Raw genomic sequence first — 15,477 nt, 5'->3', positions numbered from 1 at the left:
AATTTTGCAGCTATTGGTTAGCTGTCATAAATATCAAGATTGTACTGTTGCATAAATTACCCAATTTCATCTGTAAAACACCGGTCAGTCTAAATTATTAAACCCTTCAAAATGAGTTGTGCCATCTTAAAATAGTAAATTCTCTATAAAGGCTTCTCTTTGTTTTGACACTGTCATGAGTTTTTTGGATGATGGGCTTTTTTTAACCTTTACTGAGGATACTTGTGGGACAGTGAGATTAATCTGAAATTCATGTTACTGTAGCTTGTTCTCCCTGGCCAGGAGATGCTTCTGTTTGCTCTTACAGGTCAGTGGTAAGTATACACTCAGATATCCATCAGTATTGTATTTCTGAAAAAAATTACTGGTGCAGGAATTATAGCAATGTGGAAATTCCATCTCTCCACCATAGTTACTAGCCACGATTGTGCCAGAAGTAGGAAATATTTGGTCTGTTGACTAATGCTAGTACTAGTGAGGCAAATGCTCCCAACGCTTCTCCATGGGATGTAGAGTGGTCTGTTCCTTTATTCTTCCCTTTTATTTATTTCCTGTAAGGGGCATTTAATGGTGGAATATAATTCATTATAGTCTACTTTCTTCCTCTACTGCAGCAGAAATGGGGTTTAGAGGCAGCCTTCTAACCCATGAATACCCCACCATCATTGTCCTCTAGACTTAAGAGACAATGCTCTGCTCTCACACTTCCTACTTGACTCAGCGAGGAAAGGGCCTTCCATTTGTCCAATGGGTTACCCTGCTGGAACAGAGCAGCAGTTGAAGAGGCATACGTTGAATTCCCACACTGTCACCAGAAAGGAGAACCAGTGGCAAGTAAGCGTCTAGCAGACAACCTCCATTCTTCCCTTTTTTTCTCTCTGCTATCTCTGTGACAAGTGCTTGCAGGATTGTTCTTTTGATATACAATTATTGTTATCACTTGAAAGGTGGATAATGATGACCAACCTCTGCCAATTTCAGATTCTGTCCCCCTCCCTTTTATCCATACCTCCTTCCAGAGTCTTTGGAGCAGAAAAAGGCTTCTGCCAGAGACCACTGTAGTTAGTCTCCTTTGCTGCAGCTAAATGGAACTGTAAATCCTCATTTTGAAATTTTTATATACAATTTATGTAATTTAAATACTTGTATTCATGTTTGTTTTTTCTTGCAGGCAGGGTCTGACAGCAAGAACACACACACTGTGGCAATTCTTGCATTCGTGAAAGAAGCCCAAGGGAAAGACTCGTCGAACAAATTTCTCCTTTTATTCTCAACCATAGCAATAGTACAAACTTCCCTCATCCCTGTTGTGGAAATGACTGCCTCTGGGGGGGATGGGACAGTGGCCCTGTCCAATCAGTACATGCTTTATTTACATAAAGAGACCTTTTGTAGATTAGATCTAATCTCTTGTAAATGAAATATAAATGCTATAACTTGTCTGGCCATTACTACCTCAGTTTGCTAGGAAACCAATTGTTTTATTATGTCACAGCCGCACACCACAGGTATCATTATGATGTTCTAGAACTCCTTTATTGAAGTTCACTGTAAGCTAGCATCATTTTAATATACCTCTGTCTAGGAGCATGAAGCTCAACTAATAGCATAAATGACTACAGCTGAAATAGGTCAAAGTGAGAAAGGAGGATTGGCGATGGACCTTTCTATAGCAGAAACTCCACATGTTACAGCTCAGGTTGATTCTGCTGTCTCCATTTCTTCTGCTGTTCCACTGTGTGATAAAACAGCAACTGGTGACTCTGCCTTGAGATCTATAATAGAAGAAAATGCATTTCAAGCTTTGAATGATGGACCCTGGGTAAAAAGACCACGTCTTCTCTGTGATGATAGTTCCACTGAAGACAATGATTTTTTATCCCTCACCTTTCCAAAGAAACTATGGAAAATTGTTGAAAGTGATCAATTTAAGTCACTTTGGTGGGATGATGATGGAAATTGTGTAGTGATTGACGAAGAGCTCTTTAAAAAGGAGGTGCTGGAAAGGAGAGGACCTCTGCGAATTTTTGAAACTGATTGCATGAAAAGTTTCATTCGTCAGCTTAATCTCTATGGCTTTAGCAAAATGCGACAAGATTTTCAAAGGTCTGCCTCGTTAGCTGAATTTCTAGCAGAAGAAAAAGCAGCATCTGCCTTTAGCAAGGTAAAATATTTCTCAAAGCTAAAGATGCTATTTTAAAATGTTAAATTAGTTTTTTGCACGTGCAAATAAGTTTTGTTTTATGCTTGTTATGAAGAGAATCTATGAATGAGGGTTGCGAAGGATATTCTGACAGCCATAATTTCTTAAGGTATTTTCATGAACAGTAAGAGTAAAAAAAAAAAAAAAATGTGATTACTCATTTTTGCCCTGAAGTGACCATTTCAGTGTGGCTTTTTCCTACTCTCCTGAGCCAGTGATTAGTCTCTAAGGTGCCACAAGTACTCCTTTTCTTTTTAGAGAGAGAGATTCCCCCTTCCTGCCTGGTTACTGGCTTCCTCCTGATGCTAGATCTGAACTGCTTTCTTTCCCTCCTGACAGTTGCTGAATGCTAGAAATGTGGATATGGCCCATGTGCTACTGACTGAACCTTTATGGCCTTCATTTAAATTACTAAAAGTCAATGGGACTTGTACTCCTAAATCACTTCAGTGCTTTTGAAAACCACCTACGATTAGGTAATAGCCATCCTTATTATTTAAACTCTGTTTTGATACTAGACCCGTTAAAGGGACAATCTATTAAAAATAGTACTGAAAAATGTCCTTACCTGTATTCTGAATAATACCTTTAAATGTCAAATTTACATTTCACCATTTCTGCCATGTTTGCTTTTTGCCCTTTATTTTGCTTCTACAATGAAGCTAAGCTATTCATGTCCATTTCCTGGTTTAAAGACTAAAAACAATGCTGCAGGAGAATGTTCATAAATTCAAGGATAGATCACTGATTTTAAATGTTATGAGAATGCTTCTGTTTGGTTCATCAAATCATCTTCACAGACTAAAATTGGGACCTAAAGTGCCTGCCAGTGTCCCTTCAATGTTAATGTTTGACTTTTTTATGTAGGCAAAATCTTAGCCAGAATGTGCACTTGACTCTTGCTTTTTTTATCCTCACAGAGGTGATTAAATCTTTTCACTTGCTTTATTTAGTTACAGTTCTACCATAACCCGAATTTTAAGAGAGGCTCTCCCCACCTCCTTGTAAGGTGTAAGAGAAGAGTTGGCATCAAAAATACACCACCAGTTGCTTTCTCATTAGATGAGGAATTTAGTGAAAACTGCCTAAAGAGTGAGCGAAGAAGCTCAGATGTTCAGTCTGCCTTCAGAACTGCTTCCATGGAGGAAAATGACCTTGTTGCAACTGCTCCAAAGGAAAACATGCAAACATGTGCACTAAGAAAGCCTACAGTAAATAAGGGACTTGCCAGAGCAACTGCCCGAATCAGAAGTGGATATGTTTCTTCACCAGCAGCTTCACTGAAGCCATCAGAACATGCGACAGCAGAAGACAGTGAGAAGCTGAATCAGCTGGCTCCATTTCATTTACCCCAAAATAACAGCCATACTCGAGTCAGCACTCATGATATAGATTCCACTACAACTACATCCGCGACTTCTTTGTATCATGTCATACCTCCTGTATCAAATAGTCCTTTTGGACCTGTGATGGGGCTTCCTACCTTCCCAACCATGTATCCAGACTTATCAGCTATGCAGGCTCATTGGGCTAGTTTGCTGCCATTTTGTAACCCGTGGTTCTCAATGCCTATGATTGCAGCAGCCTCTGCCATTTCAATGTCAAGATCATCTCATCACCGAACTCCATCATACCATCACTGCCCTAATTGCAACTGCACTTCAAACAATGCACCTGCTGCCAAAGACGTTGGACCAAAGCCTACTGAATATTCAGGATACCATCGATAAAGCAAAGGACTTTTAACATTTCATATTCTGAGGGGAAAGTCACTGACAAATCTGCAATGAAACTGTCTGAAGAATAAATGTCTTTTTCCAGTTTTCCTGTCCTATTTATATTAAATAAACCCAGACCTTTTTTTTATTTTCAGCAGGGAAGAATTAGTTCAGTAGAAGTAATTGGTCAGCTTTAATCACTTGTAGTAGTTAACAAATTTAGGGATCGAGAATAAGAGCAGTGTAATGTTTGATTTACATTTGGGCTGGTCAAGTTCCTTCTAAAGATAACTTCTGCTCCCTCCTTTCCCCCCCCCCTCCCCACCACCACTTCTTTGTCTCCGCAGACTGAAGGGCTGTGGTGGAGCCAAGCTAGGGGAGGTAATGCAGGAGGACTGAGCCTCTTTTCTGTTCTAGAGGTGATATGTGCAGCATGCAGCTCTGTGCCTGAGGAATATATTTCTGCCAGGCCATTTACTAAGGCTTGGTTTGCAGAGCAGGGTTTGACCTAAGTGTTTAAACAAAATATCTATCACGTGATACCCTTCCTACTCACATGGTACAGTGATCTTCACCTTTTAGGATAGCAGGTTTGTAACACATGCTGAGGTGGATGACCCACCGTGATTCATGTTAGCATCATAAGAAATAAGATTACAAATTAATGGTAAGCACATATTACTACAGTGAAAGATCTCCTAAGTCAGGTCTAGGATAAGAGATCTATAAAATCAACAGACCAAAACGAAAAGAGATTGGTTTCATTTTCAGCAAGATCCAGGTTAGGGTTTATTAAAAAGGAGAAAGGGAGGAGGGGGCAAGATTTAGGAATTACTTTACCGTCTTGGATCCCTTTCACTCAGATAATTTTGAAAGGATGCTGCAATCCAGGGTTACTTTGATGATAAACTTTGAAGTTAAATATTTCAAGTTCCAAAAAATGTGAATTTCTTTGTTCTTGGTGCGGCTATGAGCTACCAGATGGTGGTAATTAGGGTCCTGCATACATTGTGACACAGGGATAGATCCTGTGCCCAGTGAAGTCAGCAGTAAAGCTTCCATTTAATTCAGTGGTGGAGGATTGGGCCACAACTGATGTGAGAGAGGAAACAAAATACAGGACAGTAGGAATATTTATTAAATGATATATTTTACAAAGTAGAGTGGAATGATTATATCAGCTTAGGGTTAGTAGTTCTCTTCACTACCATGTAGAAAGTAGGATTTAGGTTGGATACGCATTGAATTGCTTAACAATGATCCTTCTGCACAATTAACATGACACATTGAATTAAAATGATTCTTTTCCTAGATCTACTTGAGGGTTTTCTACAGCACCCATCCCCCTGGTGTTCAAGCACATCTTAAACGTTTATTAAAACTTACATCAACTCCAATTCAGCTGGAGCTAAAGTATGAAGTCCTTTCTGAGACACAAATATACTGATTTCTGTAGGAGCACTGCCTACAGTAGATGTGCAGGATTGTATCCCTGGACGTGCAATGAAGAGCAATGCCTACTAGTTGTAAAATTTAATAAATAGTCTATGACTGAAGTCTTCAGTGTTTTGAAGAGCAGATACAAACGGGATAAAATGTGCCATTAATAGTGTATCAGTACCCCACTGTGCACCGTTCTGCATATTTAGCTTCATGGAAGTCTGCTGTAGTCAGCTCCCAATATTTACATCTTATATTCAATAAAATGACAAACTACCCTGAAATTCAGAAGTGTGAAATGTATTGCAATTTTATAAAGAATTGAAAAATCAAAGAATAAATGGAGTGGTTCATTAAATCCTAAATCAAACAGCTTCCAGTCACAGACCGCTGCCTGCTGGGATTACTACTGTAAGACTCCTCTTCAGGAGGCACTGTAAGCATTGCACATATGCAATCCACATAGTCTTTAGAAGTGCAGTTATTGGCTGGGACTTTTGTACAGCACTTAGCTAAGTAAATCTTTTTCAAAGCCTTTCTCTTTCTGTTTTTTTCCCCAAAACATAAAATCCGTTCTCAGGTATGAGGTGGTTCATCCTAAAAAGTTCTACTGCCCTGTGGATTAGACCTCAGAAGGTGCAGCTGAATTGGTGTTTTTACTAGCTGGATAAGGCTAAATCATATGGCAGTAAAAATGTCTATGCCTAGTCTAATGTGTTGATAGCCTTGGTGCAGCTGCACCTTTGCTGAAATCTTTGATTGTCCTTGTATAAGAAGTTTTAGGTGGTTTTCCCTTTCCACTGGGGGAATTTCTAGTATAATGAGGATGGCTGGAAATGTAGGCATCCATTGATTCTATAACGGTTACTATATGTGAGCAGAATTTGGCATTGTTTACCCTCAAGAACATCTCCTTTAAGAACCTCACTTTCTACAGGCTAGCATACTCATTTTATTGTCTTTGTATCTACGCCCTTTGTGCGGACACAGTGCCACCCGCCCATATCTCAGATCTGAAGGTTAAAATGAGCTTTGACACTTCTAAAAATGTGTCACCCCTTCTCTATCTGCCAGCTGGATCCTCTTTGATATCCATATGTATGCTTGGTCCCACCTGAGATTAGTTTTTTCCTCTGGCACACCTGCTTCAGTGTTCTGCATAGAAAGCAGACAACTATTAAAAGGTTTCCAATATTAAACAGGTAGTATTTAGGTAAAAATGGTTCATGGACCCTGTTGTTACTAGTTAAACAGTATTTCTACTGGGAAATTATTTAAAAAAAAATGCTTTTCAAATATTTTTCTTGAGGTCTTACTGAAGGAGACCAGAAGGAAGTCTTAGAAACTGTCCTCTGTAGACACACAACAGTATAGTCCAAGCAGAAGCAGTACAAGCCTTCCCACACTGCCCTACCAATGTACTGCAATCTTCATATGTGCAGATTGTGTCTATGAAAGAGAGCAGTTCAGACTTCATACTTGAGCCAATCCTTGACCTCTTTGATAAAACAGCCAATAAGAGTGCTGGTTTTTGTCATGTGGTAACCTGACAGCTGGACAAGAACAGCCAAACTCACTGAATGGCTATTAAAAGGAAAACATTTTGAGTCACTATCAGTTAGCTGGGGATTTGACCCAGCTACATGGGGAGGAAATCTTCACTAACCCATTACTAATCTCAGCCATTTAGCATAATTTATTTCATATTAATATATATTAAAATAGATGTTATGTTTATTCTTGATATCAGCAATTGTGTAGATTTTCTCATTATGATGCTATATTTTCTGAAAGGGATCCTATTATGATGTAATGCCAATGTTACACATTCACTATTGTGATGTTCATGAATGCTTAAACAAATTGTTGCATACTGTCATGGGCGTTTAACTTTCTGAAATGATCTATGAAAGACCAATATATAGTCTGATATTACTCAAAAGCAGGTGAGAAAATTTCTACTATGAAAAATATTTAAACAATTTAAATTAAAAATATTATCAGTGTCTACTATTGTAAGTCCTTAGTATTTGGAGTTTGGATTGTAAATTCAGTGTAAAATAGCTGTTAAAGTAACCTTATTTTCTCCCACTTCACTTTTTAAAAGTCTTTGGAAAATTAAAAATCATTGGGTGATAGCTTGATGGAGTGGTGCTGGAATAAATGTTGGTCCTGCTGAGTATTTTTGTTTTAGTGGGTCAGAAAATTCTCTCTGAAATACTTTATGTACAAAGGTTTACTAATCAACTGAACTGAATTACTTGTAAGGACCAAAGTGTGCGGAATTTGGCTAAATTTCTGGAAAGTAAAGAGGATACCTCTGCATTATATGATGTTTTTAATCTGATTTCCTAATAGGGAAAAAAAAATCATAGGTTTTTTTGTGTGTGTCTGTTATTTCTGAGCCCAAGCCTGGGAGGTCCTGGATGCTACACATCTCCCATGGATTTAAATAGGTGTTGACAGCATTCAGCACTTTACAATCTTTTATATCAACCTCTGGCTAGCTGCTGTCAAACTTGAAAATCCAGTACCGACAAACTGCTGAAAGGGAGAAGGGGCTTTCTGTTTCTTCTCCTGTATTGGTGCTTCCTGACTGCTGGAAAGGGGAGGTAGGATCTCTACTTAGTTCCATCTCCCAAAATTCTTGGCTACTGTAATAGGGAAGATCATTCTCCATTATTCTACACCCTTCCCCATAAGAATGGCCCTACGGGGACAGACCAAGGGTCCATCTAGCCCAGTATCCTGTCTTCCGACAGTGGCCTATGCCAGGTGCCCTAGAGGGAATGAACAGAACAAGTAATCATCAAGTGATCCATCCCCTGTCACTCATTCCCAGCTTCTGACAAACAGAGGCTAGGGACACCATTCTTGCCCACCTGGCTAATGGCCATTGAGGGACCTATCCTCCATGAATTTATCTAGTTCTTTTTTTGAACCCTGTTATGGTCTTGGCCTTCACAATATCCTCTGGCAAGGAGTTCCACAGGTGGACTGTGTGAAGAAATACTTCCTTTTATTTATTTTAAACCTGCTGCCTATTAATTTCATTTGTGAAACACATTTCTTGTGTTATGAGAAGCAGTAAAGAATTCTCCCTTTCTACAAGATTTCTGCAAAAGGGGAGGAGGGTGTTTTCAAATCTACTCATTCCTCCAAAGCTTCAAGTAGGGTTGGAGAAGGGGAATGTCTGTGCCTCTAACTCATGCACACAGTCCATCCTGGCTCCTGCTAGGGTCTCTCCTACTCTACTCTACCCCCATTCTACCTCCTAACTACTGGGAGGGTGCATGAAAGCAAGAGGTGGTCTCTGCTACTCCACTCTTCCCCAGGTTCTATTGTGGGGGTCCTCTTCCTCCTTGAATAACTTCAGTACCAGCCTCTGCTGCTACTCAGAGCTTTTCCAAGCAGCAGCAAGAAACTGACATGAGTCTCCACAGTTCTACTGTGGGAACAGCAATCGTGAAACTGATCAGACATGTTAATTTTTCTCTTCTGCTTGACAAAGCTAGAGGTAGCACTAAAAGCAATCAAGATGTCTGGCAGCAGATTTAGGAAGATGACACTGCATCAGTTCACACTGTGTTGACCACTGAAAGACTAATCTTGCAACAGTAAGGGTAGATACTTAAGATACAAATTAGAAAGCTAAAAATGCATACATTGATAATGTAAATCTCTCATTTGCCAGGACAAGCTTCCCCGAGGCTGGGGTGAGAATGGATTTTTCAAGTTCTTTTTTTAGGACAATGGGAGAAATAATTCAGATTGAAGATAAACAGCAGAGGCTAATTCAAGTGTCTCATTTACATAAATGAAAACCGAAACCCAAGGTGCACAGGGTAGATTTTATGGCAGATTTTGTCCTATAAAAATAATGCTGAGAATGCAACTTGAAAAGGGAGAGTACTTTCCAAAAGCAATGCTGCACATGCATACACAGCTTTTTTGGAATTGATATACTTTAACATAATCTGTTTCTTTTGTTACAGTTGTATTATCAAGCATCAAGAGTCTTTATTCAGTTGTTAATAATAATGAAAAGAAACACTAAAACTAGACGTTTTACCCTGGAGCAAGAGGGTAACAGCACTGACATAAAAGCTGTGGGTACGCCAAATGCTCAAGAATGTGCCTCAGCATGCTTCGGTGGTGGCCAGCAAACTGATTTGCCATCCCATTCTCTACAAAAGTGTGCACAAAAGCTTTTACCTCCTCAAGAACTGAGAGCAAGCATCAGCGAATTAAAAACTCACTCAGCCATCTTGACAGGAAAAAGTTCACAAGAACAGAAAATAACAAATTTTGAAGCCACAAAGAACAAATATTGTGACCATTCAAACAAACATTCCATCATCTTAACTGGATCTTCTCAGATAAGGGAGTCTAACAGCCGTGAATTAAAATATCACCCAATGACCTTGACAGGACAAAGTTCACAAGAACAAAATACAGTTGGCTGTGAAATCAAGAAGAACAAGATGTATCATTTTCATCCATACAAACATACCAGTTTTACTCCAGATACCAGCTATGGTATGGATTCAAGAATTGCTGCATTAAGTTATCACCCCTTGACTCCAAATCCCATGCCAAGATTAGATCCCATAACTAGGCTTCCTATTTGTCAATGCGCTCACCTAGATTTAGCAGCTATGAATCCCTACCAGATTGCCAGATTGGCGTTCCCTCATCCATGGTTTTCCATGCCTATGATGCCATCTCTTTCTGCCATTTCTATGCCTGGGAATGCCCCTCCTCAACATAGGACATCCCCACATTATGTTTACTGCCAATGCTTTTGCTGCCTTGGAAGCTGGAGAGCCTCAAAACCAAATTTGCAGTAAGAACTTCGGCTGCAAGGGAAAAACAAATGTTAGTGACATATGCACTAAATAATTTTAACACAAATTTCCATTTTATTAAAATTAAATGTCCAGAAAGTTAATTTTCTGCAGTTTCTTCTTATTCTTTGCTTTTTTTTTTTTTTTGGTCCCTATTGTTCTATGATATACTTTTTAAACACAATATTCTGAAGGTAGGCCTATTACTATTTCAGAGCAGTCAAAGAAAAACAACAGCTAAGAAGAGGAGCCTCAGCCACCTTTCATTGAAATTTACTGGGGCAATGAGTTACCTTCTAATGACGCCAAAGCGTGCCCCTTTTAAATCCTTTTAATTGTAAGGTTTTCATACTATCAGCTTTTTTGTGGTTCAATAGTAATGTCAGGGTTTCTTCAGCCATGCATTTCATCATCATTTCCAACAAACACACAGGATAGGTATTTCCTACCCTAAGCAGAGAAGAAAGCTTTGGCACCTTCTATAAGCACGTGTGGTTACTGCTGACGAGTCGTGACTTTTTAATGGTGACCACTCTATTGTCTTGAGTGTCTAATTAGCCTGGATAACATTTCCCCAAACCTGGCTCACATGTACACTAGTTTATGATTAGTTACATACAAAGATGATTAAAGGCTGTGTGGTCTATTGTTTAGAGTAAAACACTGAGGCTGAGAATCACAATTCCTGGTTTCTATATCTAACACTGGCTTACTGTGTAACCTTGAAAGGTCACTAAGCTTTGCTCTACCTTAATTTTCACATTAGTAAAATGGGAATAATAATGTCTAACTCACAGTGGTGGTGGAAGGCTTAGTTAATAATGTTTGTAAAAAACTGAGCTCCTTTGAGAAACAATACACAATAAAACCAATGGATTATGGTTTGGTACTATTCAAAAGCTGTAATAAACAGATAATTAAATATGCTGTGCAGCTCTTTTAATGAAAGATTTTGTAAGTCCTATGGGAAGAAAAACAATATATGCACTGAACAACAAAGGATAGAATCATAAAATATCAGAGTTGGAAGGGACCTCAGCTATCAAATCCCCCCTCATTCTTCTCTTCCGCAGACTAAACAATCCCAGTTCCCTCAGCCTCTCCTCATAAGTCATGTGTTCCAGTCCCCTAATAATTTTTGTTGCCCTCCGCTGGATGTTTTCCAATTTTTCCACATCCTTCTTGTAGGGTGGGGCCCAAAACTGGACACAGTACTCCAGATGAGGAATAGAGGGGAACGATCACGTCCCTCGATCTGCTGGCAATGCCCCTACTTATACATCCCAAAATGCCATTGGCCTTCTTGGCAACAACGGCACACTGTTGACTCATATCCAGCTTCTCGTCCACTGTAACCCCTAGGTCCTTTTCTGCAGAATTGCTGCCTAGCCATTCGGTCCCTAGTCTGTAGCGGTGCATAGGATTCTTCGGTCCTAAGTGCAGGACTTTGCACTTGTCCTTGTTGAACCTCATCAGATTTTTTTTTGCTCAATCCTCTAATTTGTCTAGGGCCCTCTGTATCCTATCCCTACCCTCCAGCTTTCAACTACCTGAAAGGGGGTTCCAAAGAGGATGGATCTAGACTGTTCTCAGTGGTAGCTGATGACAGAACGAGGAGTAATCGTCTCAAGTTGCAGTGGGGGAGGTTTAGGTTGAATATTAGGAAAAACTTTTTCACTAGGGAGGTGGTGAAATCTCCTTCCTTAGAAGTTTTTAAGGTCAGGCTTGACAAAGCCCTGGCTGGGATGATTTAGTTGGGGATGGTCCTGCTTTGAGCAGGGGTTTGGACTAGATGACCTCCTGAGGTCCCTTCCAACCCTGATATTCTATGATTCCATGTGGCCAAGCTGCCAGAGATTGGAGTTGAGGAGACATCCAAGCAGGATCCTACCCAGTTTAAACAGAGAAGAGGCTGGCAGTATAGTGTTCTCCAGAGGTGCTTTCAGTTCTGGAAGTAGCTCCTCCTCAGATTCAAAATGGGCCTGGTTTATGTGCCTTCAGGGAACACTACAAGGCAATCTTTCAGACTGCCGCAACAGACAGCGGAGCTGCGATGGAGTTTGGATCTGTAGGGGAAGTGGGGATTGGCAGGCTGTTTAATTTTATTTTTTGTGTAATTTATGGCAGGATTTCCTAGAGCCCTGGATAGGTGCCCTCTTAATTTTTGTACAATACTAAAGAAACAACAACTAGTTTGGCCCTGTATATTTTATACATGCATAAATAATTTATCCATAGCTAGAATTTATGACATCACTAGAGTAACAAAAACTGTGTATGTCACAGCCATGGTGTCGCTTCACTACTGCAACATTCTAGAACTTCACTCTACACTGTAACCAAGTATTTATCATGTCTTTAGAACTATCCTGGACTGAGTACAACATTACATTTCCAGGTTTAACTTACTCCATCTAGATTCATGGCTACAAACACTTCAGAAAAAGAAGACAAATTTAATGTTATGTTTGATATGGCAGTAGCATTAATATCCACTGACAAAAAAACCTTCAGTCCTGAAAAATCAGATAAAAAGCTTTCATCCGTTTCTTTAATGCTGGACCAGAACATACCAGGAGATTTACCTATAAAGGACATTTTGGAAGAACATGCTTATGAAGTGCAAGAAGATGCCAGCTTCTCCAAAAAACTGCATTGCTATACCTGTAACCAACCTAAGGTTGAAACAGGCGAGATAAATGTACTTCTTTCTCTCTCCTTTCCCAAAAAACTATGGAAGATAGTAGAAAGTGATGAGTTCACGTCTATTAGTTGGAATGATCATGGAGATTGTGTCATTATAGATGAAATCTGCTTTCAGAGAGAAATCTTAGACCGAAGAGGCATCCTAAGGATTTTTGATACTGATAGCATAAAAAGCTTCATTCGACAACTCAACCTCTACGGATTCAGTAAAATACGTAAAAATATCACTTTGCCTCACTTTCAAGCAGAGAAAAACAGAACCAGAGCAAGAATACTGGTAAAGTAGTAGAAATCTATGTTTTAAATAATTTCTTTGCTTTACATAAAGGGACACATCCTTGAGTCTCAACCTTTGTGCCCTTGACATAGCTCAGGAGAAGGTGGGGTACAAACATGTCTTTAAGTTATATTTGTTCCGCCCCAATTCTTGAACAGGCAGATACCAGGTGAGTCACATGACACAACATAGCGCAGCATGAAGGATGCTGTATTTTACACCAATTGCCCATAACTGCAAGGAGCTGTTCCAAAAACCTGGGATGACTGGGGCACAGGGACACCTGGGCTGTGACGAGTTGGGTGTTCAGTCTGTATCCCTTATGAATTTTGGATGATTTTATTAAAAATTGTATCATGAAATTACTGTGTCATAGAAAGCCTCTATGGACGTGGATCCCCCGGGGTGAACAGGGTTGCGTCATGTCTCAGCCAGGCCAGAGCCAATGGGGAATGGTCAGCACTCAACGATTGTCTATTGGGACAATAGATTTGCTCTTTCTAGAGGACGACACTTCCTCCTCTTGTCTGAAGGGAAGGGGGTTTAGAAAGGCAGAACAAAAGCAGCAGGTGATCCAAGCAGCAGTCTATAAAGGGACTCATGGCGGTAGCTGGGGGAAGAGAGCCATTTTCCACCAGATTAAGATGAGGGAGATTGATCTTTCCCCAAGACCCTTTCCCCAAGCTTTACCCCTTGTGCCTCTGGAGGAAAAGGAGTTGTACACAGTGTGGCATTGGAGCCACTTCAGCAGCTCCACGTAGGGCCTGTGTACACTTAAACTGTTATGGTAGCACAGCGACCGAGCACTGTCTACACCGGGGGTTTGGTGGCTATAGCTACGTCTCTCAGAGGGTGTGGATTTTTCACACCCCTGAGAGGTATAGCTATACCAATGTAAAAGTCCTAGTGTAGACTAGGCCTTAGTCAGGGGACTCCTCAGGTCCCTTTAAGTAGAATTTATAGCTGCTTTGTGCTGCTGGAGCAGTATTGAGGATCTGGCCCCAAATGTCTTCCGATTACACTGCTAAATATGTAGCGATTTAAAAGTCTTCAAAAGTAGTATATATCAGAGGGTTCTAGCTACATTAATTGTATACAGCAAAATCAAAAGATAATGTTTAGATAATTCATCATATATATGAACATATCTATGTACTATAAAAGGCTGATGTGGCTGGCATGTAAGGAAACCTTAAAGTCATAAACAATATAGTTTTTGAAATGAGTGTGTGTAGCATAGGGATAAGATAACTTAACAAGAAATATAAATGTATAAATACCAAACTGTCAATAAATTACTTATGGTGTATAATTAGGAGTAATGGGATTAATAGTCTGAGTATCAGGAACAACTTCCTGATAGCGAGCCCTATTAAGAGTATGGAGAAGTGGTGAAAATACTATGGCTTGGGACATTTACAATAAGATTAGGCAAAGCTCTAGAAAAAGTATTGTAGAGAACACCACACCATTGCCTCAGGTGGATAGACTGGATGCATTTTAGGTCTTTTCCTTCTCCAGTTACTATGATTTCACTTAAATTAAAAAAAAAAAAAAGTCATTCAGCTATGAAATTTGGAAAAATCTTTCATATCTTACAAGGTGGTACCACCATACCCAGATCCTATGTTTTGTACTTGGGAGTTTTATCTGACTAAGGGACACAGAACTAGATAGCTTTTTATTACTAGAGAGAATCTGAGGTTTAGTATGACAGTTCACAGCATGTAGACAATAGGCACCAACATTATTTATGGGAAGGTATCTTATGTTTGTTTCACAAGTTAAAACATTCTGAACCTTATTATTACATGTTAAATTTAAAAAATGTTTGGGATTTTGTTCCAGCTGTATCACAATCCATATTTTAGAAGAGGGTGCCCCTTTCTCATTCAGAGAATGAAGAGAAGAGTTGGCATCAAAAGTAATGAACAGCCAAATCCCATCAGTCCTAACTTGAAGAGAAGAAAGCCAACTGCGCCAAAGAAATATATTTCCTTTCAAGATTCAGTTCAGCCAAATGATTTGCAAATACTTTGTCTAAAAGAAACAATGCATAACAATCTACAAAAGAATTCAATAAATGCAGGGAATGGCAAAATGAACCATTCCTACCCAGTCTCTACACCATGGCCTTTGGAAACTGAAACTGAACACACTATTCAAAATGGTATTTATAACCAGCAAAGAAATCCATGTATGGATACTAATGCCACCAGCTCAATTTGTCCATATTTTCCTCTGACTTCAGAGACAGGGCTTGAACCCTCAGTGGGACTCCATCGT

The 15,477-nt window shown here is 39.6% G+C and overlaps 1 protein-coding gene across 1 annotated transcript; it reads left to right on the top strand.

The window, feature by feature from the left end:
• The first annotated feature begins 26 nt into the window (after positions 1–26).
• LOC140916720 (heat shock transcription factor, Y-linked) lies at positions 27–6,508 on the top strand. The gene is made up of 3 exons (XM_073358384.2): positions 27–834; positions 1,172–2,164; positions 3,157–6,508. Exons 2-3 carry the CDS (start codon positions 1,613–1,615, stop codon positions 3,931–3,933), a joined length of 1,329 nt encoding a protein of 442 aa, XP_073214485.1. The 5' UTR covers positions 27–834; positions 1,172–1,612; the 3' UTR covers positions 3,934–6,508.
• The last annotated feature ends 8,969 nt before the right edge of the window (positions 6,509–15,477 follow it).

The sequence above is a fragment of the Lepidochelys kempii genome, chromosome 9 (genome assembly GCF_965140285.1).
Source record: "Lepidochelys kempii isolate rLepKem1 chromosome 9, rLepKem1.hap1, whole genome shotgun sequence".
Lineage (NCBI taxonomy): Eukaryota > Metazoa > Chordata > Testudines > Cheloniidae > Lepidochelys > Lepidochelys kempii.
Note: the sequence above shows the minus strand (reverse complement) of the source record. Positions and strands in the feature narration are given on the sequence as shown.

Bases quoted from the DNA above. Each gene is read 5' to 3' on its own strand.
- LOC140916720 (XM_073358384.2), top strand. From the start codon at position 1,613: ATGACTACAGCTGAAATAGGTCAAAGTGAGAAAGGAGGATTGGCGATG. The intron at 2,165-3,156 runs GTAAAATATTTC...TGCTTTATTTAG, and splicing joins CAGCATCTGCCTTTAGCAAG to TTACAGTTCTACCATAACCC.